Source organism: Mauremys reevesii, linkage group 1 (assembly GCF_016161935.1).
Source record: "Mauremys reevesii isolate NIE-2019 linkage group 1, ASM1616193v1, whole genome shotgun sequence".
NCBI classification, from domain to species: domain Eukaryota; kingdom Metazoa; phylum Chordata; order Testudines; family Geoemydidae; genus Mauremys; species Mauremys reevesii.
This window is the reverse complement of record NC_052623.1, coordinates 285027258-285054355: the sequence shown is the minus strand read 5'-3', so window position 1 is coordinate 285054355 and position 27098 is coordinate 285027258. Positions and strand designations below refer to the sequence as shown.

The 27098-nt window shown below is 41.2% G+C and overlaps 1 protein-coding gene across 5 annotated transcripts in view; it reads left to right on the top strand.

Annotated features, from left to right (window-relative positions):
• The window catches only part of LRRIQ1 (leucine rich repeats and IQ motif containing 1), a 168681-nt gene that overhangs the window by 113995 nt on the left and 27588 nt on the right, over window positions 1-27098 (top strand). For 4 of the 5 annotated variants that reach the window (XM_039518503.1, XM_039518514.1, XM_039518512.1 and 1 more), the window contains 3 exons: window positions 13415-13547; window positions 15481-15541; window positions 23343-23463. In XM_039518503.1, the coding sequence (XP_039374437.1) occupies window positions 13415-13547; window positions 15481-15541; window positions 23343-23463 (315 nt within the window). Of the gene's footprint in view, window positions 1-8125; window positions 8268-13414; window positions 13548-15480; window positions 15542-23342; window positions 23464-27098 lie in introns of those variants that run through there. The other variant, XM_039518546.1, reaches the window with a different exon arrangement.

Here is a 27098-nt window from a genome sequence, read left to right as displayed (position 1 = left end):
GCAGGGAGGTAGTTTCTTCCCGGATCACAAAATAACTGTTGGGGATGTGCAGATGCCTATAGTGATCCTCGGGGACCCAGCCTACCCGCTAATGCTCTGGCTCATGAAGCCCTATACAGGCGCCTTGGACAGCGACAAGGAACTCTTCAAGTACCAGCGAGCAGCGTGACCTGTGACTGTTCAGTTTCTTTCCAGAGAAGCTGAAACTGCCCCTGTTTCTTTACCCAGTTACTGTTGACTATCCTCTGCAGTTACATACCCCATTCACCCCGTTTCCCCCATTTCCAACACACGCGTAAAAATAAAATACATGTTCCATTGTTACTTAACTAAGGTTTCTTTATTAATGACTTTGCGTTAAAGGGTTGAAACTGGGACGCAGACTGTGCTGGGTAGGGTGTGCGGTGATGTAAAGACCGCCTCTAAACTCGAGGAATGACAGGCTCCTGCTCCTGGAGCGGTCCGCAGTGCCGGACTGGTTGTTTCAACGGAGCCTGCCATCCCTCCTTTTTGGGATTCTGTGTGCGGGGGCTATGTGACCTTGTGGCGGAGGAGGACGGATACAGATTCCTCTGCTGCGTGACTCTGCAGTCCAGGACAAGGACCGCTGCATAAGATCTGTAACTGCCCTCCCCCGCTACAAAGTCACGTCCCCCCCCCCACCCACACAGAACCTGGAAACCACCTCCCATACTGACCAGGGTGCCTACTGACTGCACTGTGTGTGTGACCTGCTGCTGATCCTGCCCCCGTGTCTGTACCCTGGTAAAGGTGACTGTCCTATGCAATTACCAACCCCCCTCCCCCCCCTTCAAACACAGTCTTCTGTGAAAAAAACATGACGGAAACAGTAATTAACAGCAAAGTATTTTTAATAATTAACTAGACCGTTAGGGGATGAAACTGGGACGGGGGCTTGGGTGAGGTGGGAAGGAAAGGACTTCTCAAAATTTAGGGTATGAGAGCTTTTGGGTACTTGAGCACTCTGCTGGGGTGCAGTGACAGTTTTAACGCCCCCTGGCGCCCCTCCTTCTGGTTATTTTGGGTGAGGGGGGTATGGGACTTTGTGGCGGGGGAGGGTGGTTGCAGATACACTGCAGGGGGGCTCTGTCCTCCTGCCTGCGGTCCTGCAGAACATGCACAAGGCGCCGGAGCGTGTCCGTTTGCTCCCTCATTAGTCCAAGCAGCATTTGAGTCGCCTGCTTGTCTTCCTCACGGCACCTCTCCTCCCGTTCGCTGTGTGAGCGCTGGTACAGAGAGAGGGTCTCCCTCCACTGGCTCTGCTGGTCCGCCTCGGCTCGGGAGCAGCCCATAAGTTCAGCGAACATCTCATCCCGTGTCTTTCTTTCGCCGCCTAATATTTGCCAGCCTCTGTGAGGGGGATGCTGTGGCAGGTCTGGAGACAGTCGAAGCTGTGTGATGGGGAAAAGGGAGTGAATTCCTTGCAAAGATACATTTTTGCGAACAATGAACACAGTCTAGTCTGTGTCTGTGAACAAGAGCATGCACAGCACCTATCTCGTGCGCACTCCTGCTGCAGGCAATCCGGAAAGCATAAACTCTGCCCCTGTTCCACCCCATCGCAGTGTCCCCCGACCCTTGGAATTCCGGGTTGAGATCCCAGTGCCTGATGGTGCAAATTTCATTGTCGCGTGTGGTTCTGGGTACATGTAGTCACTCATTCCTTCCTCCAGGAAAGCAACGGCAGACAATCATTTCGAGCCCATTTTCCCTGGATTACCCTGGCAGATGCCATAGTGTGGCAACCATGGAGCCTGTTTTGCCTTTTGTCACTGTCACCGTATGTGTACTAGATGCCGCGGACAGAGGCGATTCAGCAGCGCTACACAGCAGCATTCATTTGCTTTTGCACGACAGTAGAGATGGTTATCAGCCATATTGTACCATCTGCCATGCCATTGTAAATTGGCAAGGTGATGATGGTTACCAGTCGTATTGCATTATACCTTCTGCTGCTGTCATAGGTGCCCCTGGCCAAGATCAGCCGGGGGCGCAAAAGACAAAACTGGGAATGACTCCCCGAGTCAATCCCTCCTTTATGGTATCTAAAAATAGAATAATTCCTGCATAGAATATAGGGCAAGTGTAGTAGAAATCCACTGTATCAGAGAACCAGAGAGCACAGCCGCTCTGTGTCAGATTATGCAGGAATGATGAGCTGCATGGCATTCACAGGGGGTGCTCCTGCAACAACCCCACGTGTTGCTTCCCTCCTCCCCCAGCCTTCCCAGGCTACCGTTGCAGTGTCCCCTGATTTGTGTGCTGAAGTAATAAAGAATGCAGGAATAAGAAACAGTGACTTGTTAGTGAAATGAAATGAGGGGAAGGCAGCCTCCAGCTGCTATGATTGTCCAGACAGGACATTAAGCAGTGTGGGGGAGAGGAGAACAGCATCCTGCTGCTATGACAGTCCAGGCAGTACAGAATCTTTTCTTTACACATGAAGGGCGGGGGCTGATGGAGCTCAGCCCCCTGTTGCTATGATGAAGACGGTTAGCAGGCTGTCTACTTATGGGCTGATGACGAGGACGGGTACCAGTCGTATTGCACTACACCATCTACCGCAAGGCTGATGATGATGACGACGGATATCAGTCATATTGCACCGTCAGCCACCCATGAGGCTTGGGGGGAGGATGCTACAGTACAGTGCCGCAGCATCGCGTCTACCAGCAGCATTCAGTACACATAGGGTGACATTTAAAAGAGTCAAGAGACGATTTTTTTTCCTTTTCCTTCTGAGGGTAGGGGAGGGGGGTACATTGACGAGCTATGCCCTGAACCGCTGCGGACAATGTGTTTGACCGCACAGGTATTGGGAGATCAACCAAGAATGCAAATGCTTTTTGGAGACTGCAGGAACTGTGGGATAGCTTGCGTCCTCAGTCCCCCCCTCCCTCCATGAGCGTCCATTTGATTCTTTGGCTTTCCGTTACGCTTGTCACGCAGCAGCGTGCTGAGTCTCTGCTACGCCGTCTGTCTGGAGATTTTTTAAAAATACTTTGGACCAGGTGTAACATTACAGTAATTCCCCTAATTAGATGCAGGAGTCTCCGAGCAGATCACCCTGAGGACGGTCACTGAAGGAGATAGAGAGCACATGCTGCGTGAAAGCCAGCACAAACCAGGGGCCTATGCAGCCATGCTCGGGGAGGCAATGCTCCCTGAACACCTCCTGAAAGCTTGGCGCAGAAAAGTGTGCTACCACGGAGCACCCAATAAGGCAGCTCTCCCTAGGAACCTCCTGCGGAGGCTTTTCGATTACCTCCAGGAGAGCTTTGTGGAGATCTCCCAGGAGGATTTCTGTTCTATCCCCATATATATAGACCTCCTTTTCACATAGCTCAGATTCCTGTTCCATTAATAATAAAAGTTTACATGTTTAAAGCACTTACCGACTGATCCTTCCCCTGATTCAGGGTCCAGGTTAACGGCTGGGGAGGGTTGGTAGGGGATCTTCGTGAGGGTGATGAAGAGATCCTGGCTGTCGGGGAAACCAGCATTATAATCGCTGTCGCCTGCCTCGTCTTCCACAAACCCTTCCTCATCTTCCCCGCTCATGAACATCGCCGAGGAACCGTCCGACGACACTATCCCATAGTCAGAGTCCACGGTCACTGGTGGGGCAGTGGTGGCAGACTCCAGAGCGTCCATTTGCCGCTTTGGTCTTCTGGTAGCCTTGTCTCAGGTCCTTGATTTTTCACGCAGCACTGCGTTGCATCCCGGCTGTATCCTCTGTCTCTCATGGCTTTGGAGACCTTCTCGTAGGTCTTTGGATTCCGTTTTTTGGAGCGCAGCTCTGAAAGCACAGACTCCTCGCCCCACACACCGATCAGATCCGAGACTTCCCGGTCAGTCCATGCTGGGGCCCTCTTTCTATTCAGAGATTGCATGGACTCCTCTGCTGGAGAGCTCTGCATCGTTGCCGGTGCTGCTGAGCTCGCCCCGATGTCCAACCAGGAAATGAGATTCAAACTGGCCAGACAGGAAAAGGAATTCAAATTTCCCCGGGGCTTTTCCTGTGTGCCTGATCAGAACATCCAAGCTCGGACTGCTGTCCAGAGCGTCAACAGAGTGGTGCAGTGTGGGATAGCTCCCGGAGCTACTAAGGTCGATTTCCGTCCACACCTAGCCTAATTCGACATAGCCATGTCGAATTTAGCGCTACTCCCCTCGTCGGGGAGGAGTACAGAAGTCGAACTAAAGAGTCCTCTATGTCGAATTAAATAGCTTCGTGGTGTGGACGGGTGCACGGTTAATTCGAATTAATGCTGCTAAATTCGAATTAAAGTCCTAGTGTGGACCAGGCCTTAGAGTGGTGCTGGGTGGGAACAAACTCTTCTACTTTGACAAAATGGCTTCTGAGACTCTATTAGGAAGGAGACTTCTCACACTAGGCAAACTCCAGTAAGTGTTGTGCTTGCACCTGCCATCCTGGAACCTTCAGGATCAGATCCAAACCATATTCAAATAACGAAAAAATAACAGGCTACTGAGTGTATCTCTATCTAGGCTGAAGAATAATCCTAAACCAAGGAGAGAAATTCCTGTCAAACTTCTTTTTGGTAGTCCAGCCTCACATTCAAAATCTAGGGGCAGTAGAATAGGTTTATCCATACTGCTTTCCTGAAACCATTTCCTTCCGCTCAGTGACAATACTACTTGTCATAAGCCTGTGCTTCAAAGTGGAGGCACTTTTCCATTTGTATTTTAAACTAGGCTCTGGTGCCTCCATTCTTGTTTTGCTACCTTGCATCTCATATTACTTACTTTCACTGAATGTTGGCTTCTGCTTGTTTTCCCTGAAAGAAGGTGCTGCACTTGTACTGTCTGCTAGAGTGCCTAGCAAATTTCTGGGATATGAATATAGACTTCAGCAAATTCATGGACCCTTCCTTTTGAATCATGTTGTGAACATTCTTTACACTTTTTGTAGCAAAAAGTGGCCACCTTGGTCATTATTACCCCTGTTAAGTTTATGGGCGAGCTCCAAGCTTTGATATCAAGCGGAGTGCCTCAGGGGTCGGTCCTGGGGCTGTTTTTGTTCAACATCTTTATTAATGATCCGGATGATGGGATGAATTGCATCCTCAGCAAGTTCACAGATGACACTAAGATGAAGGGAAAGGTAGATACATTGGAAGGTAGGGATAGGGTCCAGAGTGATCTACACAAATTGGAGGATTGGACCAAAAGAAATCTGATGAAGTTCAACAAGGACTGGTGCAGAGTCCTGCCCTTAGGAAGGAAGAATCCCATGCACAGCTACAGGTTGGAGACTGACTGGCTAAGCAGCAGTTTTGCAGAAAAGGAACTGGGGATTACAATGGATGAGAAGCTGGATATGAGTCAGCAGTGTGACCTTGTTGCCAAGAAGGCCAGCGGCATTGGGCTGTATTAATAGGAGCATTGCCAGCAGATGGAGGGACAAAATTATTCCCCTCTATTCAACACTGGTGAGGCCAAAGCTGAGTATTGTGTCCAGCTTTGGGCCCCCCACTACAGAAAGGATGTGGACAAATTAGAGAAAGTTCAGCGGAGGGCAACGAAAATGGTTAGAGTGCTGAGGCACATGACTTACAAGGAAAGGCTGAGGGGCCTGGGGTTATTTAGTCTGCAGAAAAGAAGAGTGAGGGGGGATTTGATAGCAGCCTTCAACTACCTGAAGGGGGGTTCCAATGAGGATGGAGCTCGGCTATTCTCAGTGGTGGCAGATGACAGAACAAGAAGCAATGGTCTCAAGTTGCTGTGTGGGGAGATCTAGGTTGGATATTAGGAAACACTATTTCACTAGGATAGTGGTGAAGCACTGGAATGGGTTCCCTAGGGAGGTGGTGGAGTCCTAAGAGGTTTTTAAGGCCCGGCTATGCAAAGCCCTGGCTGGGATGATTTAGTTAGTGTTGGTCCTGCTTTGAGCAGGGGATTGGACTAGATGGCCTCTTGAGGACTCTTCCAACCCTAATATTCTATGATTCTATATCTCATCCCTCTTACAGTTCTTTATTAAGATAAGATAAGATAATGTGTTTCAACCTCTGAAACAGTCCCTCTACCACTCTCCCCCGCCCAACTCTGTGATGCTTCTAGGGCAAATTTGCTCTATAAAATGAATGTAATGAAGGTATTCTATTACCTGGATAGGAGCTAATATTTTTGAAAGTCCTGCATATGGCATATTGCATTTGACAATTCTCTTAGGTATTGAGATTGTGCAAATTGATCATCTTCTCCATGCAGATCTATTATGTACTCTCGAGTTCAACTACCAGATGGCCTTAAAGCCAACTCTAGTAGAGTTAGAGCAGCTTCTACAGACTCCCAGTGTCCATCTCTAAGTTTCAAAGAGACTTTGAGGAATTGGATGCATATTTTTACCCAGAATTATTCTTGATGTTAAGGCTAAATCGGATGAATGTTTGGGGAAAGCTATCTCATCCTTCCACTAAGCACTTGTCAGTCACCTAACATAGTGGATTACTTCTGTTGTTAATCTCAAGAGTTTGAGAAATGTAGAAGTAATGTCATAAAGGAGAAACTGTAATGAAGTTTGTGGCTCATTTCTGGTCCAATGCCCAGTTCAATATTTAACCAATTGAGGACTCCATAATCCTCAGAGAGGAGAAGAATGACCTGAGGTCATTGGGGACAGGGTAGGGTGGAGAGCCAGAGACCCTGTGAGAGCAGGAACACCAGGCCAGAGGCAGCATTACGGTAATTGTCTGCGGAAGGGAGGCCTGGAAGCTGGGACTGAAAGGCTGACAAACTCAATCTCTTGCTGGCAAGGAGGCAACAGTAGCATCCCCCAGGTAGATACAGGCAGCAGCCTACATACCAAGATGATAGGGTGGAAGGATTACAATGTGATGATTATGCTGATGAATTGGACTGTTCTTAGGGGCTGGTCTGAGGACTGTTGGTGGTTTGATCTTTGTATTGTAACATAAAATCATAGGGTGTCGTTGTCCACCTTGTAGTTTTTGGCAGTGCTGGTAAAGCAATTATGTGGTGTTTGAGGTGTGTGAATGTTGATTGTTTCCTTGTTCATAGTTCTTCCTGGTCAGTCTGTCTGTATCCATCTGTTGTGTCTTGCCTTATCCTTAAATTGTAAGCTCTTCGAGGCAGGCACTATTTTTGTTCTGTTTGTGCAGTACCTAGCATAATGGGGTCCTGGTCCATGATTTAGGACTCCTAGATGCTGTGATAATACAAATAATTAATAATCCACCAGGGTCTGGATCCTGAAGAGGTTAGTGCTTATAGCACCTTCAGCACTTGCCTCCAAGCATATAGTATAGCTAGTAAGATATCTAGAAGGAGCTGGTATGCCACAGCACTTGCTGCTATACCCTAGCGCAGTGCTTCTCAAAGTCGGGCCATGGCAGGTAAACAAACCAGGCCGGACCGCCAGGGGCTTTCCATGAACAAGCGGCAGACCGGCTTTGAGAAACACTGCCCTAGAGCAGAAGTTCTCAAACTGTGGGGCTGGGTAAAGGAATGTGTCGAGGTGTGAGCTGTGTGCTTTTTATTTTTTATTTATTTATTTATTTAAAGACCTCTGTCAGCATCAGGTGGCTAGGGCTCATGCAGACGGGCCGTGCACACCTGGGATATGGGGATAAAGGGGAAAGCTGGAGCCTGCCTCTCCTTAACTCCCCCTCCCAATCCCTCACCTGGAGGCAGCGTGGTTCTGGTAGCAGTGCAGAAGTAAGAGTGTCAATGGGGCACTAAGTCTGCCATGAAAAGTGATATTGACGATTATCATTTTTCACATTGCTTCCCTTACTTTTGTGCTGCTGCCAGCATGGCACTGCCTTCAGAGCTGGATGCCCAGCCAGCAGCCACTGCTCTTCTGCTCTGCCTTCAGAGCGGGGTGGTGGAATAAGTGCTTGTGGAGCGGTTGGGATGTAAATGACTACAGACACAAAGAAGGGAGGCCCAATCAAATAAGTCTGAGAACCACTAGCCTAGAGGAATATCAGTTACAATATAGAACTTTATCAACAACTGACTTTTCCCAGATATGCAGTATGGCCAACACAGATCCGTGTTTGCCCTTCCTCTTATCTCTCCAATCCTGTTTCTTTGGTGTTTTTCTTTATTTCAGATTGAAACTGAGGAAGGAGGAGCCTCTTTGCCTTCTTTATCACTTCAGGCTTGGCACCAATCTGCTTGTGTAGCAACATGCAGCCAAGTGCTCTCAACATTTTTGAACCCTTACAACACGACACCTGGGCTCTAAATGGATTTGTGGAAGCAACATATTTTGAAACATACAGCTACTGATAGTGATTTAATTATTTATGCTATAGCTAGGCTTTGCATAATTTAATTTTTATTGTTTTGTAATTTTGACAGTTAGTATTGTTTATTTTAAGCTTTTTTTGGATTTTATCAATTTACATTTTCATGTTTGTGCAAAATTATGTCTTAGCAATTTTTTATTTTCATCTATTTAAATTTTCACAGTTGCAGAAAGTATGGGGGCGCATACAATAATTATTTAATGGCAGTAGACTGAGAGATTCAAAAAGTTAAAGCTTTGTCATTTGTTAAAACACAAATTGTCAACATCACATCAACATATACAAAGTAAATATCCTTGAATCCAACTCTAATAAGTTCTCAAGCATAATTTTTCTTACTTTGTCTATCTGAAATTTCCCTTATTATTGCTTCAAATATTTTTGTCGGTTTGTGTATATGATGAAATATGTGTTTATTGACTTTTACCAATAAAACTCTAATCCTTACAAGCCTAGCTGTAGCACTAAGTGAATGCTGTTTCAAAGTGATTTAGCAAATGCGCTTGACACATTTCTAACTTGGTTGATTTTGATTTTTCTAATTGTCCACATATTTCAATTCACACTAAGGACTAAGGTGCTGGGTAAAGAGAGGAATGATAGTCTAGTGGTTAGGGTGCTAAGCTGGGACGTAAGAGACCCAGCTTCAATATCCTGCTTTGCTACCGACTTCCTATGAGACCGTGGGCAAGTCAGTATCTCTGTGCATCATTTCCCAATCTGTAAAATGTGACCAGTAATACTTCACTACCTTAGAGGGTTATTACATGAATAAATATATTCAAAGATGATAAATAAATTAAAAGGTGCTCATATAACATGGTGATTGGGGGCATATAGGTACCATAAATCGAAAAAAAATAATTGTCACTCCAATGATATTATAGTCAAATGTATTTTTTTCATATTTTTTTCCAATTGTTTTGCTCCTAAAATGGGTATCTTGTTTCTGTAACTTGATGCAAATGTTTATAATCACTTCAAATTATCTGTTCTAATGGAAACTGTTATGCTTTGCTTTGGAGCTACAAATGGTATTGCCATGATATGTCTTCTGTTTTTCTTAATGCAGCCTTATAGATTTCAAGAATCTAAACGTTAGATCAAATGCTGGCACAGATGTTACAAAGATTTGATATTCATCCAGAATACAAGAAATGAAACATTGCTTTCTTTCTAAACCTTGCTTTGGAAATAGTAGCACTGACATTTTGTGGGGGAGTTGAATTATTCCTATAAATCTGGAAAGTTACAGAGCAGTTTGAATCTTAGTATTTCAGCATTTATGTAGTTTACTTCTGTCTTATTTTTCTTCTATATAATTCACGTGATTAACCATTTGAGTCTGGCTAATGTGCCAGGAGCAAAAGCAAAAAAACCCCACCCTACCGTTTTGCTGCACATACCTGGTACAGTATTACAAGATGAAATGCTGATATTTACCAGAGCAATGCTGAATATAAATGCCAGAATGGAGATTGTCATCTTAGTCATCTATGAAGGAGTTAAAACCCATCTACTCTTGAAAATAGATACATTCTATGGTTCTCTACTTGTTAATCTTGGATGTTTCATTATCAAGAAGAAACAATCGTCCCCAGCTTTAGGTACTAATTTTAGTCCTGGTATTCATTGCTAGAATCTTAATTGTGACTATCCAAAACAGTGGCCAGGTCATGTTTACTTAACTCTGTTTCTAGACCATAAAAATCACACAACCTTCTCAGAAGAAAAAAAAATCTCCCAGGTAATTTCACTTGAGAAAACTGAGTTGTCTTCTTTAGCTAGAATAAATAATGGTAACGTTGGAGAGAGCAGCTGAGATATGGTATTGAATGGAGGGAGGCAGGTCAGGAGTGGAGAGGGTAGATTTGCAATTTGTCAGGTACTTGAAGCCATGTGAGTGGAAGAGAAGCTCCCAGAGACTGGGTATGGGGGAAGGGAATTGAGATAGATGCCAAGAAAATTGAAATAGGGGAGGAGGCGTATGGCCTCATGAACAAAAAGTGGGACTGATTTACCAAGATATTGGCCTCTGACCCTATTTGAGTCATTGCTTTTTGAGGATCAGGGAGACCAGATCATGCTTGCATTATGAGAGGAGGGAGCTGGAGAATGATGGTGGGGTCAAGCAAGGTGAAAAGGATGGGATCACTCTAGGGCAGGTGGAGGGATTAGAGGAGTGCAGGAGGGGGAGATTGTGGTAGGTCGTATTGATCTCTTTGAAATCTGAGTGATCTTGTGTGGGAATAGGGAGACAATTTTAGGAGAGAATCAAAGGTTGTAGTCGTCATTTCACTAGCTTCTGGCTACATATGCCTCAGTTACTTTCTGCAGGACTCTTGCTGTTTTGAATGGGTCAAAAAATCTGTGTACACAGTACTCTGTATTAACCTTTTCCTTAGTACATTTGTAAGCTTCCGGATGCTTGTTGGTTTAGAGTTCATTTTCATGGCCAGTCATCGCATTCCCTTGAGAAATTTCCATTTTATAGATCTTTCATTCACCTTTGGAAATTAATTGGGCTCAGTGGGAAACTCCTGGACCATGAGTACATACTCAGGGCAGGTAATCTATGTTGCCACTCACCACTGCCTGTGCCACTGCAGCTACACTACTTTTAGCATGCTGGGAATCACGCCCCTAGCTCCAAGTGTAGATGTATCCTAAAAATCCCCATGCAGGACACTGCAAACTTTCTAGTTGCCCATCCCCGCCAGTAGGGGAGCAGCTAAAGTTCTGCTGCTGCTGTGCTGGGGAATGCAAAGGCTCAAAACTACAGATTAAATATAAATAATATTCTAAAATATTATTCTCAACTGTGTTTACCTTGCTCTTAAACTACTGACATTGAATTCCTAGCACTTTAGTTAAGTGTTAATAGTTACATCTCAGGCATTACTTTCCAACTTAAAGTAAGACCAGAGAAATAACTGGCATAAAACTAGAGACCTGAAATCACCCCCATATATTTTTTTTATGTTTGAAATATTCTTCTTAGACCAAATATAATCCTTTAGAGACCCACATGAGTTGATCCCTCAATTTGCACCCTCAGTAAGCTGACTACTTAAATAAAGTCATCCTCTAGAGTCCACGTTTCATGAAAAAGTTTGGACATGCACAATTGTGAGGATTTTATCTAGCCTAGAGAAGTTTTATATTTATTTAAGAGTCACATCCTTTCACTGCATAAAGCATAACAGGCTGCAACTGTGTGTTGTGTGGGCTGACTGTTAATTGACTGCACCTAAAAATCACTATTGTATTAATGCCAGCTGTAAGAGTTTTCTAATCTTCAATGGTTAAAATGCATGTATCATGTAGGTAAAGTGTAATAGATTGAAAGCTTAGAAATGATACCTTAGTGTGTTTTGTTTTAATGCTTCTGAAATGTTTTGGTTTTCTTGTATTGCATAGTGGTTAGAGCACTGGACTGGGACATAGTGGTCCTGGGTGTTATATTTCTGGATCTGTTCCTGACCCTACTAAGTGACCTTGGGCAAGTCACTTTACCTCTCTGTGCCTTAGTTTCTACATCTGTAAAATGGGGAACAATGATATTGACTTCCTTTTGTAAAGTGCTTTGAGATCTGCTGATGAAAAGTACTAAATAAGGGATAGGTGGTGTTATTATTACTGTTATTTCCCTTTGAATAGTCAAAAGTTCCCTTTAAAATGGTATTCCAAGAGTTGTTCATGTTTTGCAAATAGATAGGCCTGGTTTTCAAAGATGGTGAACACCTGTAGTCCCTAATGATTTCAGTGGGATTTGTAGGTGTTCAGTACTTTTGAAAATCAGGCCACAAGCTGTCAGAAAGCTAGAGTCCTAATTTAAGAATGCTGTCAGGTAAATAACATTTTATTACTGTTGATAGATCAGATCCCCAAACACATGATATTTGGTATGGGTGGTTTTGAAGGTTCACTAATGGAACGAGTGATTAATATTTATTAATGTTTAATATATTATATTTTTCTAAATAAGTTAAAATATTGTAACTGCAAGGAAAATATTCAAGACACTAACACTGAGATTTAAGTGTGTGGATATATTTGAGGGAGAGCCAATAGAACATAATTTTCTGATGCATTACTAAGCAATTACTGCATACCATTTGCCCATTTGAGAAAACAAAAACAGTATTAAATGTAATATGGAAAGTGGCCATTGTGTTAAATAGCTGATGTGATTTAAAAATCAGTTCATACATTTGTCAGTTTAATGTACTTACATTTATCGTGATCACTTCCTTTTTTAAGTAACTGGATGTCAGAGTGTTTTGCATTGCTATGAATAAAACAATTGGCAGTATTCCCCAGACATAACACAGTCAGAAATTCAAACCATACATGTAGAAATTATTAACAATAATTTGGGAAACATAACTTGCCTGTTAAAAAGTACAGTATGTAATTTTTATTATAGCTTATTATATATGCTACTTCCTCCCTCACTCTCTCCCCTGCTTTCCCGCGACACTCAGAGGTAAGTTTCAGCAGTTGTTCCAACTCTTTATCTAGATTTCCCCCAGAAAAAAAACCCCTTTGCTAATACATAGTTAAGATTGATTATCTTAACATGAAATGACTGTTTGGAAGCAGCTGAAGCTGGAGAATTGGGACCACTGTCAGCTGAGCTCTGCCAACTTCCTGTGTGACTTTGGGCAAGTCATGTTTGTTTTGGTTCCCTATTTAGAAAACGAGGATAATGATATTTCCTACCTTATGGTGGGCAAAGTAAAGATAAATTCATTGTTTTTGAGGCACATAGATGCTGCACTAAGCAGGGCTGTAAGTTCCTAGATATAATTTTATTTCCGCAATTACTGCAAAAGATTGTTCTGCAGTCTTCCCCTTCCAGGCACTTTTCTTCAAAGGGTCAAGATTTTTATCCTAAAAAAGAATAATATTTAAAATATAAAAGTAATCCAGAGGGCTTTGGACTCTTTGCAAGTTAAGTGGATAACAGTGGTTTGTTGACTTCTCCAAAAGCATCTTCTGATATTTACAGAGTTTGAGGGTTAGTCTTTTACTCTCTGTTATTATCAAATAACAATGGAAGATGAGGATCTCTTTCTCATCCCCAGGTAGAGAAGAAGATTTTGTCCACTTGGATACTACTTCAGCTGAGAAATTACAAAGGAGCAAAGAGCTTACATACCAATGGCTTCACACACAGGTCGGAGATTATGAAGCAACCGATTTGAGAAATGTTAAATGGTGAGGTCATTGGCTTTTAAATTAGATTTGTGTATGTTAAATACCTCTTGTAAAGTGAAACCTAGGTTTATTGTCCTAAAACAAACATGGTTTTATAGCCAAAGGCCAGCACACCACAATGCCAGGTCCCAAACAGACTGCCATTAAAACTGATTTAATAATTCTATGGATCCCTCTTCTGCAACAGATAGTGAATTGGTATGCTACCAGTATGCAATATCTAATGATAACATATATAAGTAACCTTTCACCACAAACATGAGGAATTGTATTCTATGAAGAATATAGGAAAAATATATGATGTTCTTCGCATGGGGCATAATTCTCTTGTTATATAATGCATTCAAAGTATTGTAGTGTAATAGCTAATTAGACAAACTATACATAGGATAGGTTAAGGAACTAAATAAAACTTTATAAATGGATGATATGTATTTTGATTTTATCTTTGAAACACTGAGAGGACAAATTAAGAAAATACTACTTTGACAAATCTATAATACATTTGAAAAAGGGGCTGTAAACCACCCTATTCTGTATTAACTTTGTTTTGGTTACTAACTAAATCAAATACAAATATAGATTTCTTTAAAATAATTTTGCTCCTTTATGTTAACATAAACACGGTGCATTTAATATTTCTTGTTCATAAAGTCAATATCCAATAAATATTTGGCCATTGAAGTCACTGGGAGCTGCAGATGCTCAGCACTTTTTAAAAAAAAATCAGGCTAGTTGTCAACATACAATACGTTAGTATGCTCATTTAACATTTTTTTTCAAGAAGCAAAAGTATTAATTTCTGAATAAACTACTGTACTGATATATTTTTGCACTTAGAAAAAATAACCTTTCTCTACATTGTTAAATTGTGTATATCAGATGAGTAAGTAGCAGCAATTTTTTTTTAAACTCTTATCTGTAGTAAAGTCAATCACATACCTTGATAGTGAGCTTCATGCACTCCAGGTGCTTAAGGTGATTTTTTCACTGCTTTTGATTTTAATGAAAACATTTTGAAGTAAGAAAATATGTCCGCTTGCAACAGGAAAAGTTTTAAAATGTGACGTTACCTCTGCAAATGTGTGTATTGGAGTGCTGGAACTATTTTTTATAGTGGGGATACTCAGAGCCATTGAACCAAACTGTAAACTCTGTATATGCTGGAAACCACTTCAAGCCAGGAGGTGCGGTAGCACCCCCAGTTCCAGCATCTATGGTGTGTAGTACATTAATATTAGAACTAGAGATACAAAGTGGATGAGGTAATATTTTTTATTAGACCAACTTCTATTGGCAAGAGAGACAAGCTTTTGAGCTTATACAGAACTCATCTTTAGGTCTCTGACACATCTGTGTCAGAGTGTCACATCCTGTGACCAACCCATCTACAACACTACATATAGATATATTGTCCAATCCTGCTTCTATTGAAGTTAGTGTCAAAACTCCCATTGACTTCAATGGAACAAAATATGTAAAACAGCTGATAGATGTAAACAACTTCATTGTGACAGAAGGTAAATATAACAACTGATTTGGTAAGATCTGGTAATTGTGAGCCTGAACCAAAGCCCACTGCAGTTAAAGGAAGTCTTCACGTTCTTCAGTGGGTTTTGGATCAGGGTCTATGGCTGTAATTTATACTCATTCAGTAAACTGCTATATTTTTTTTGTTTCCAGTCATTGACTGATTTGCATTTTGAGAACTACATCTTTGGCTAGCTTGAAATAACTGATGACTATATTTGAGCTACTCAGATGCTTAAAAAATAATATGCCTTGATATAAAATACAAATAATAATTGATCATATTTAGCTGAATATGTTGCTTTCTCTATTGAGCAATAGTACTTCCAGGAAGATATCTTATACTTCAGTAACACCTTAAGTATACTGATTTCGATTTGCTCTGGTTTTTATCACTACACAGCAATCGCTTCTTGCCTGACTTAGATCCAGACATACTCAATGGTGGACGAGTTCAGCTAGTGGTAAGATGTTTGTTTCACTGTAAAACTTAATAGAATCACAACTTAAACCTTAATAGCTGATATTTCCAAATATGTGTGCAGTATGAAAAACAAGCATGATCTTTTTTTTCTTGAATATAATCCTTTTATTTAGATTCTGACTTTGCAATCAGATCCACATGCCTGAATCTTGGCAGAGTACCATTGAGGTAGTGGGGTTGCACGTGGGCACAAGAATGCACCTTCACTGCAGAGGCATAATTTTCGTATGGAAATTGATATTATTTTTCATTTAAGATTAAAAAACAACATTGAATTCATTTTAAAACTTCCAAATACAGCTTTTAAAATAATTCCTTTAGACTCCAGTTCAGGAAAGCATTCCTGTTCAGGAAAAGCACTATAAAGCATGTGCTTAAGTTCTTTGCTGAATCAAGGCCTACATCTGTTTCTGTTATGTGTGTTTAAATGTGCTTAAGCCATATAAAGAGGTCATAAATGTAAACTACTCCAGTGTGTTCAGAGTATCGTTCACTAAAAGGTGGTAAGTTGGATTTCAACATTAATAAAATGTAATGATTATCACACAATCCATAAAATTATATTTATTCATAAAATTTCTATTCTATAAGCAATAAAAATCCAATTTTAAATCTTAAAATTCATTCCCCCATTTTCTTTTTCTTCCTTTTCAATTGAGATTTAAAAATATTCTGAAGTATTTTCTGTAATGCATTATTCTGGGATTTTGTTTGTGTTTTGTAAACTGATGATGCAGGTTAAATTCAAATATGTCTTAGAGGAAAAGTTTCATCCAGATAATGGTTTTGAGCAGTTTAATAGTGCCTGTGTTCTGTAACTGTACTTAAATCAAATGTGATGTAAAAACTTATTGCCACTCTAGCAAATATCCTTGATGATGCAATTGCATGTGGGGAAAAAATTACTAACATTTGTTAATGCAAACCACAAGGTAATATTTAGCATGACTTAACACCAAATTTTCAGCATGATACTTTCACTATTTCTGTTTGAAGATATTCAGTGTGATATTTAATATTTATTGGAATCCTTATTTATGTGTATGTGTGTCCGTATCTGTCTGGTGGCACAACGAAAAACAAAGGATCACAAAAATGATTTTAACAATAGTATGCTACGTCGTTTTCTGCCTTTAATTTCATCAGGCAATGAATAAAGGAAAGTATTTCACTATAGAACATGCGTAGGTGTAAATAATATGTGTAGGTATTTGTAAAAGATGTCAGTATATTTGTGTTGACTTTTTATAGATATTCTTTGTCCTTATTCAAAACATGCTAGATTACTGAAGTGCCCCTCCCAAAAAAAAAATCCTTGAAAGCTATTCTGATCATTTATAAAAATGGCAGTATAGAGAACATAAGAATGGCCATACTGGGTCAGACCAAAGGTCTTGAGTGGCAACAGCTAATTTAGACCCCATCATTTTATATGTATAGTTGAGATTATGTTTTCCAATGTGCATTATTTTGCGTTTATCAATGTTGAATTTCACCTGCCATTTTGTTGCCAGTTTTGTGAGATCCCTTTGTAGTTCTTCGTAGTCTGCTTTGGACTTACAAAACCACTCAAGATACTTATCTGCAAATTTTGCCACCTCATTGTTTACCCCTTTTTTTCCAGTTCATTTGTGAATATTTTTAATAGTACTTGTCCCAGTACAGACCCTGGGGGGACACCACTATTTACCTCTCTCCATTCTGAAAACTGACCCTTTATTCCTACCCTTTGCTTCCTATCTTTTAACCAGTTACTGATCCATGAGTGGACCTTCCTTCTTATCCCATGACAGCTTACTTTGCTTACGAGCCTTTGGTGAGGGACTTTGTCAAAGACTTTCTGAAAATCTAAGTACACTACATCCACTGGATCCCCCTTGTCCATATGCTTGTTGACCCCCTCAAAAAATTCCAGTAGATTTGCTGAGGAATGATTTCCCTTTACAAAAAACATGTATGTGAAGTGATTAAATTGTGTTACAATATCACTCAAAACTAAGGTTATTGAAAATAAATAGTTTATTGATTTTTTTCCTCAACCAGACTGTTAATGCGACAATTTTTTTAAGATGTGTTCTCCATTTGGACTCTCACTGCCACTTGTGTACTACTTACACTCTCACTTATGTATGAAGAAAATACAGGTACAGATCCTCAACTGGCATAAAGTGGCATAATTCCATTGAAATCCATGGGGGTATGCTGAACTACTCCCAACTCAGAATATGACTCATAATTTACCAGGCCATACCCCCATTTTCACATGCAAATCATGCACAAATGATACATGAATTAAATATGTATTGAGGATGAGAGCTTATCCCTATTTTTGTTCCTTTCCACTGGGAAAAAGGGCTGGAGCTACATAAAGAGGCGCTAAAAGCCTCAAATTCACCCAGGCACAGGAATTCAGAAGGCAGCCACAGGCCCCCCATGAAGGACCCCTTCAAAGCCCTGGAGAGTAGGGTTGGAAGTGGTACATGGGAGTGTCATATGGGGGCAGACCATATCCAGTAGCACCATCATCCATTACTTATCCTCTCAGGACTGTCTGAATTATGCCAGGTGTCTTTCCAGTCACTGGATTAACCGAAAATCAGGTGGGCAGCAATGTGGGTTAAAGACTCTCTCCTGACTCTGTGCTGTATATCAGAAGGTATGTCAACACAGGGATTAAAGACCTACGGCACTGCTGTGGCTGGCCAGTGGGAACCGCGATCAGCCGAACCTGCAGACGTGGCAGGTAAACAAACCGGCCCGGCCTGCCAGGGGCTTTCCCTGAACAAGCGGCGGACCGCCTTTGAGAACCACTGGTCTAGACGTTTGGGCTCGGGCTGGAGCCTGAGCTCTGGGGCCCAGCTTGGGCTCCACTCTGAGCCCAGCCATCTACACAGTGATTTTTAAGCCCCCGAGACCGGCAAACCTGAGTCAGCTGACCTGGGTTTTGTACCCCTGTGTAGACGTAGCCTGAGAGGCTCACAGCATCTTATTTTTGAATGTTGTAATTTGTGTGCACAAATGATAGCGTGAAAAAACTGAGTAAAAAAATATCAAGTGGTGGTGGTGGTTGTTATTTTTATTGAGGTGATGTCTAAAATGTACGGGGCATTTTCCAAATACAGAAGATGACAGTCTTCTCCCCAAAGGGTGCACAAAGCTGAGGTCCACTTGAAATATGGTTCAGTAATTATTTTATTATATTCTCTCCAATTTATTTACTTGGAGAATACAAAATTCCACCTGAAAAATTTCTGATTGCTGTTTTCTTGATATGGCTTTAATAAGTATCAGGATTGTTTAGTATTTCTGTTTAGTACATGATCTGTTTAGATCCCGGTTAAAGATTGCTTTCATAAACTAGGTTGCCTTTCTGTGGCTTTTGTGAGCAGTAGCTATGATTGGTTTTAGAAAGGGGCTAAAACAATAATTACCTCCAATCTGAAATGGTTTTTCCAATGATGATATATATGGATGCACATTATGTAATTGTTCATAAACGTATATACACATAGCTAGACATTAGCAATATATAGTAAGCAGTTTTATCCACAAAATAGCTGTGCAATCCCACAGCAAGAACGGAAAAGATCTTGAGGTGTTCCCGCATTCCTGGCAATGCTGTGTGATTGTCACAGCTTGTGCCACATAATTACAAAGCTGCCCTGCATAAACATTGTACAGAGGAAAATGCAATGGATGGTCATAAAAAGGAAATGTAATAATATGGATCTCCAGTACCAGAAACAGTATATATAATGATTGATAGATCATAGATTATCAACATAGATAATGAATTAATTATCAGATTTGTATTCACAGATGAATGTAGAATGTATTTTCAAAATATGTACATTAACTTTCTTGTATTTTGATTGTTGAAATTTGAATATGTTCCTAATAAGTTTATAATATAATTCTGTTAAAGGCTAAAAAATAACATTTAGCAGTTCTCATAATGAAAAAGGAAGGGAAATGCAGGCAAAAGAGAAAATGTTCCCACCAAAAAAGCAGGGCATAGTATCCCTAGGGACTTCTTTGTTCCTCTCCATCCTATTTCTTCTGCAGAGACAGCAAAAATAGGACAGGATTTCTATTCCTCTGCTTATTACTCCTTCCTCACACCAGTGACAGCTTCAGGACCAGATGCAGCGAATATAAGAGCCTTCACAGCTATTATTTTCCCTCTCTTCTTTATCCCGTTCTTTCTGTGCAACTTCTGACTGGAGATGGAAACCTAACATGGAGCAAATTGTTTCATAGCTCACATCCTACCTCATGTCCTCTTTTCTTAAAGCAATTTGTATTTGAATCAAGTGACAGACTAAAAGGGGAATTAATTATTAGGCAAAATAAAACCAATACTGTCTTTCAAGGATGAGGAAAATCTGACTGGCAGCTTGAGAAAATGATAGAGAAATGTCCCAAAGCTGCTACTGCTAAGCAGAACCTCTAAGAAGAGTTAACAGAAGAGATTTCTCCTACTAACATTCAGGAATTTGTAATGGTAGCAGGAGTGTATGATACAGTAATTCAAATTCCTATTCCTAAAATAACGTTTCCTCTTCCCTGAGCCCTAAGATTACTGCAATTTTTTGTCTGTGGAGAAGATACTATGAAAGGTCAACAAATGCATTGAGCAACTGAAGAGGACAGAAAAGTATCATTACCCTAGAGCAGGGGTGAGCAAAATACAGCCCATCTAACATTTCCACCTGGCCCGCCAGGCTCTTTAGCTGCCCCCTCGTGAACTCTGGGCTATTAAAAGTCCCAGGGGCAGCAGGGTGCTCAATCAGGCTGCCTACCTGCCATGGCCTCACGCCGCTGCCAGAAGCGGCCGGCTGCTGCTGGCATGTGTCTGCGCGCCCCTGGTGGGGGGAAGGCAGCTCCGCATGCTGCCCCCACACCAGCCCTGTCCTCACAGCTCCCATTGGTCAGTTTCCAGCCAGGAGGAGCTGCGGGGGCAGTGCTTGCTGGCGTGGGTAGTGCACGGAGACCCGCTGCTCCCCTCCCCCGCAATAGACAGACAGAGATGAGCCTTTTCCGGAACAATATGGGGCCATGTGGTATGGCAATATGGCATGCAGGCAGCCTGCTTGAGCGCCCCACTACACTACCAGCCGGAAGCTGCCTGTGGTAAGCGCCTCCCGGCTAGAGCCTGCACCTCACATCCCTTCCCACACCTCAACCCCCTGCAGAAGGTCAGAACCACCTCCTTCACCAAAACTCCCTCCCAGACCCTGCACCCATTTCTGCACCCCAATCTCCTGCCTCAGCCCAGAGCCCCGTCCTGCACCAAACTCCCTCCCAGAGCCCACAACCCCTCCATTAATATAGTAGAAATGTGCGGCCCATGATAACTTAGCAAAATTGTGGAGTAGCCCTGCTTCAAAAATTATTGCTCACCCCTGCCTTAGAGGATGAGAGGTTTCACTTTGGAGTTTATAACAGCTCCAGCAAGAAATTGCGATAATGGGGAAGGTGTCTGGAAGAGTGATAGAACAAAAGTAAAAGGAACAATTTGTGCATTGTGGGTTGAGAAGCCAAAGGCTTGATCCCACAGTCTTCTCTAATATGGGGTTCTCTGAAGTTTTAAATCTGGAATGGAAATGTAACTACATGAAAATTATCAGAGGGGTAGCCGTGTTAGTCTGGTTCTGTAGAAGCAGCAAAGAATCCTGTGGCACTAACATCTGTTAGTCTATAAGGTGCCACAGGATTCTTTGCTGCTTCTACATGAAAATTGACTCCACTCACTTCTCATTAATTCCTCATCTCCTGTAGCTCCAAGAACAGGAGCTGTTATACTATGACTCCACAACTTCACAGATAAGGAGAAAATCCTAAAGCACTCAGAGACAGAGGAGGGAAATGTATTTTAATGTTTCTCCCCAGTTACATCTTTAAGTAAATCCTCTTTTATCTGGCAGTGCTAAAGGTCACAAAGGCAATGTGGTGCAGACAGTCTACAAATCCCGCAAAACAGCAGCTTTCATTTAACAGAAGGAGATTGAGGTGTGAGGATATGAAAAAGCCTGATACTCATAAAACCAATCACTCCGAAGTCTCAGAGGATGAGTGAATGCCAGGTTTATTCCATTTCATGCAAGTTCTCTTGCTCTCACTCTGTTAACGTGGAGGGTTTTTTTTTCCAAGGGCAAGATGGTGCTCCCAACACAGCCTGACTTCCTTCCAAAGTTGGTGATGGTGTCCCACCTTCATTAGTCAATATCCCTTTTCATATCATTCCTTTACTCACATCTGGTGCAGTGAAGCCCTTCTTCACCAGATCAATGTGAAAACAGCCCCTGAGCTTTTATCTGGAGCAGACTTCATTTCTTAGAATGTCATCACAAAGGCTGTAAGCAATCTTAGTTCTTGTGCTGTTTTGAATGCAAAGACTATTGAAGTCTATCTAGCATCACCATAGTTGCTGGACTCCACAGAGGAAGGAGGGAGGATGTGGAGCAGTGGTTTACCTGATTTGGGTGTGATAGCACCAAGGATGGTACAGGGGCCCCTCTCTCTCTCTGCACTAAGGCACAATAAGTTGAAGTTCCTGCTGAGGAGCCCTACAAGCTGACACATAATGTCACAATTGAGCCCAAAATGTGTACACACATATGTGTGTGACCACGTGTGTTTTTATATAGTAATGTAGAATAAAATTGCTACTGTTCAAGATGTATGTTGACTGTGTTTATTGTCACACACTTCCTATTGCAGCTTTTTTTCTTTGACATATCTGGTGCAGTTTAGTCTCCCACAATGGAAATTTATCAAAATGGGTATCTTCAGAGAAGAAATAATTACTTTCCTATCATTGTTTTCATTGAGGAGATGCATTTTGACAGATTACTACTCCCCACCAGAATGGGGACTCTGAAATTTGAATAGATGTATATTGTTCATCTGCTTTTGTTTTAGAAATATCACTCCCTACTAGAAAGGGAACTGACCATAAAAGCACAGTGGACTGCTAGGTTCCTAAGCAAGGGCGTTGCAGGATATCCCCTGCTTGGATTAATTTCTCAGATCTTCTAGATAAGGGAATTCTCATTAAGTACATCTAGGTTCAAGCTCCTAAGAGTGTCATCTATGGAGTATGGTATCTTCCAGGTCACTGTTTCTATCCCATGCTTTATGAGCCCCCAAGATCAAGAACACAGTGTTAAAATGAGAGAACATTTCAATTTTATGTTATTGTATTTAGGTTCATATATTATGTCCATCACCAACATGTACCACCATTGCATGCCAGATTATAATTAATATAATACTCAGAGTATAATTTAAATGCTCTTTGATGGCCATGGTTAAGTAGCAAACCACTAAAAGATGAAATTACTTACTGCATGCTTGATTGATAGAATTGATACTTGCCCTGGATAAAACGTAAATATTGCAGAAAATAATTTGATATGACATTTCTGGCATTCAGCTATGACTTAAATTATAGACCGGTCAGTAAATGATCTTAAGCTGTTTAAGGTTTCATCAGCTGTCTGCAAGATTGATTTTCTTCAAAATTACTGTACTGAAAAGTTTTCTTTTGTTGTGTACTGACTCAGATCGCAAACCACAATTTTAAGATCGGCTCTTATTTACAAAAATGCTTTGACATAGTGCATTCGTTCAGCCAAGGCCAATAAAGGACTGTGGTATCATTTTGAAGAAGGTTGTTTGACAAGAGTCTGTTTATTTATTTGAGGTAACATGAGCTGCATTCAGAAAATGTCATATTTTGTTTCATGATTGTGTACATTCTCTCCCACTGCTCCCAGGCAAGCCCTGTAAGCAGAGAAGACACGGATTTAGACCTTATTTCCATGATCAGTGGAAGTGCTTTGACTCAGAACAGAGAAAAAAATAATCAGCCACACAGACACTCAGCAGGATCTTCAAGTAAGTTGTGGTTTCTTTCAATATTCACTTTAAAATAAGTTGATGGAATTGCCTGTCTAACTGCATTCTCATATAGACAGGGGATAGGATGCCAGCCATTGGAATGTCTAGTAACATGTATATTTGATTCTTTCTTACCTGAAACTTTCCCTTTATGTTCTCTCTCTCATACCTTCTAAATCACTTCAAAAAATTATCATTAGATTTTTGTCTAACTCTTTAATTATGAAAGAAAAAATTTGTACTTCTAAAGAATTGATTTCTTGTCTTTCCTCTATAAAAGTTCATTAAAAATATTTAGGGAAAGTAGATTTATATAACCACGGAATGCCAGTACATACATCCCAATCAAGGCACATATTGCCATGAATTCAGTTATTAAATTGGGATGGAAGTAGTGATGACTGCTGGACTCTAATAGTAGATGGTATTTTCAAAGTTCTGGGGAAACTTTATCACCGTTTAAATTTCATAGAAATAAACAAGAGAATCAACACTGAAAATAAATGTTCTAATAATTATTAAAAATCATAAAATGCTTAACTTTTTAAGCTTCAAGTTTTGCTTTGCATAGTAAAACTAATTGAGGAAAATTGGGAAATCTGTTGTATAAATATATTATATTCCATATGCAATATATACTTTTGATGTAGATTTTGGAAAATGGGACTTTCAAGCATAAATGAAATTTGGGAGAGTGGGGGGAAAGACCACAAAGGAAGTGTAAGAGGTATTAAAGACCTAGGCAGATTTGTGTAGTTCAGTAGTACTGTATAACTAGTGAAGTTCATTGAGATTTACAATTATATGAACAAATAGGTTATTTCAACAAAAAGTAAATCTAATCACTGGTTTCAGATATTTTGATCAAACCATTACTATTGACATTAATGTTGACTGTTCATTTTAAATGAAACTTGAGCCAAAGTCCAATAAACTGATGTCCTAAAAGAAAAAAGTAGACGTAAAAGCATAAGGAATACTTTTTTAATCTATATTTTGCTACTGTAATTTAAAAACATTTAAAATAAAGGCTGAAATAATGATACAGCTGGAATACAGTCAGTCAGAAAATCCAGTAACAGCAAAAAAAGAAAACATTGTATCTAATCCTACACTAAGTAAAATCAATGGCAAAAGTCCCACTGAGCTGAAAGGAAGTAGGGTTGAGCCCACTGTGCTCATAAGTGTACAGTGATACAAAGTCCTGTAATGAACACTTAAATGAATTGTTCATAAACAAATACATGTATAATGAATGCATCTTATCTATAATTCAATTTAAAAAAACCTTCATAAATGCAACATATCTCGAACAATATATATATAGAAATCTCAAATCACATATAATGATGAAAAGTGGGTGTCTGTTTTATTAAATAACAACATATAACAATTGTGTCCTAGGTTGTAATCCTAGCCCTATGTGACCATCCTGGTAAACATGGGGGCGTGTGTCACCTTCATCCCCTGGGTAGCCATGTAGCTTTTTTCCAAATTGGGCGCAAAGGGGAGGACGGACACCACCACCACTACCATGCAAACAAGTGCACAGGAAGGAACAAAATGTTGGCAGAGCCGTATTGTGTTTAGATGTGTGTGAGACGAGGTGGAGTATGCTGAAAGTGGCAGTAGGCCCCTTCCCCTCCATCCTCCCTTGCACAACCCAGAAACTCAGGGAGAATTGTAATTCAGAGTAGTGCCCTTGTATTTGTGTCTTTGTTACAGATTTCAGAAGACGATTCATACTAAAGGCATACAAAACCAAGACTATACGTACGTGTGTGTGTGTGTGTGTGTGTGTGTGTGATGTTAATTCCAGTATAGACAAAAATACAAGTTAGAGTCTCTCTGCTTGTCCCCCATTTGCCATCCTTCATTCACAACCCTCCATTGGCTCAAGTGAGTACCATGTCCCATGGTCACATTTATTGTAGCTGAATACTATATTTAAGAGAGAGAAATGTGTGGGGTCTTTGACTCAGAAAGGCAAAAATCTCTGTCTCTCTCAACTTGTCTTTCCTACCTTTCTCTATGCCCCTCCCCCCCACCTACTCCTGCTACACATCACAGCCCCTCACATCTTGCCATCATGCTTCAGTGAGCCATCTTTCTCTTCCTTTTATTTTCTCTTTCTCTCTTATATCCCCTCTTTCTTTCTTTCCCACATCATGTTTTCATATTTCCCTTTCCTTCTCTTGGAAGGGGTGGGGTGGGGCAGGTAGCTGGTGCTCCCATTATGCGTCTGCAGTGCAGCACAAAGAAAAGGAGCTCTGACCAGGATCAATGAGAACTAGGAGGAGCAGCCTCTTCAGCATGTAGAGCAACCCAAGCAGCTCTGTATCCTCAAGACAGAGATGCAGTTAAATGAGATCTAGAACTCAGAACTAAAATCTGAGACAGTGGTAGTCAAAATGAGACTGTTAGCAAAGTTCCCACTGCAGAAGGAAACTCAAGTTCTGAGCTGTTCTCTCCCCCATCCCTCCCTTTCCTGATCAAGGAAACTCAATGACTTATTTCTCTCTTTCTACCCTGTATTCTCCCAGGCAGGGGGGTGGATAAGGGAAATGCAGTAGAACAGTATATCTCAACTTTATTAAGGCATCTGATATGGTTCCATATAATATACTCATAAAGAAAATTGTGCTGTGGATTAAATGGAGCCATAGCAAATTGGATATACAACAAGCTAAAACATCAACATAAAGAATAGGAATATAAGAATTGCCATATTGGATCAGACTAGTGGTCTTTTTATTTTAGTATCTTGTCTCTGCCACTGGCCAGTACTAACTGCTTCAGAAGAAGGTACAGGAAACTTTGAAGTGGTGAGTTTTTGGATAGCCTGCCCCCAGGAAAAATTTCATCATAACCCCATTAGTTAGAGACTGACTTGTTCTCTGAAACATGAGGGTTTATATCCCTTCGAAAACTCATGGCTGATAATTTTTTTGTTTTTTTTAATCATTGCTATTATAACTCTGGGTGTTCTCATTATCCATATAAATGTTCAATCCATTTTGAATTTTGCGAAGCTGTTGACCTCAGTGACATCTTGTGACAGAGAATTCCAAAAGCAAAATGGAGTATGGTGTTAAAAACAAAATGTTTATGATTATTAAATGTTCAGCCTTTCAATATCATTTCCTATCCCCTTGTAATTGTATAAAGAGGCAGGGTGAATAAGTAGTGTGATAAAGTTCCTCTTCTACCTTGGTGGGTCCTGCGCTTATTGGCAGATTTGCTCACCTCAGTGATCTTCCCCACAGTCTGGATCAACTCCTCCTGTGTCTGATCATCAGGAGTTGGGAGGTTTGGGGGGAACCCAGGCCCCGCCCTCTACTCCGGGTTCCAGCCCAGGGCCCTGTGGATTGTAGCTGTCTATAGTGCCTGCTGTAACAGCTGCATAACAGCTACAACTCCCTGGGCTACTTCCCCATGGCCTCCTCCAAACACCTTCTTTATCCTCACCACAGGACCTTCCTCCTGGTGTCTGATAACGCTTGTACTCCTTAGTCCTCCAGCAGCACACCCTCTCACTCTCAGCTCCTTGTGCCTCTTGCTCCCAGCTCCTCACACACACTTCCTCTCGTCTGGCTCCTCCTCACCTGACTGGAGTGAGCTCCTTTTTAAAC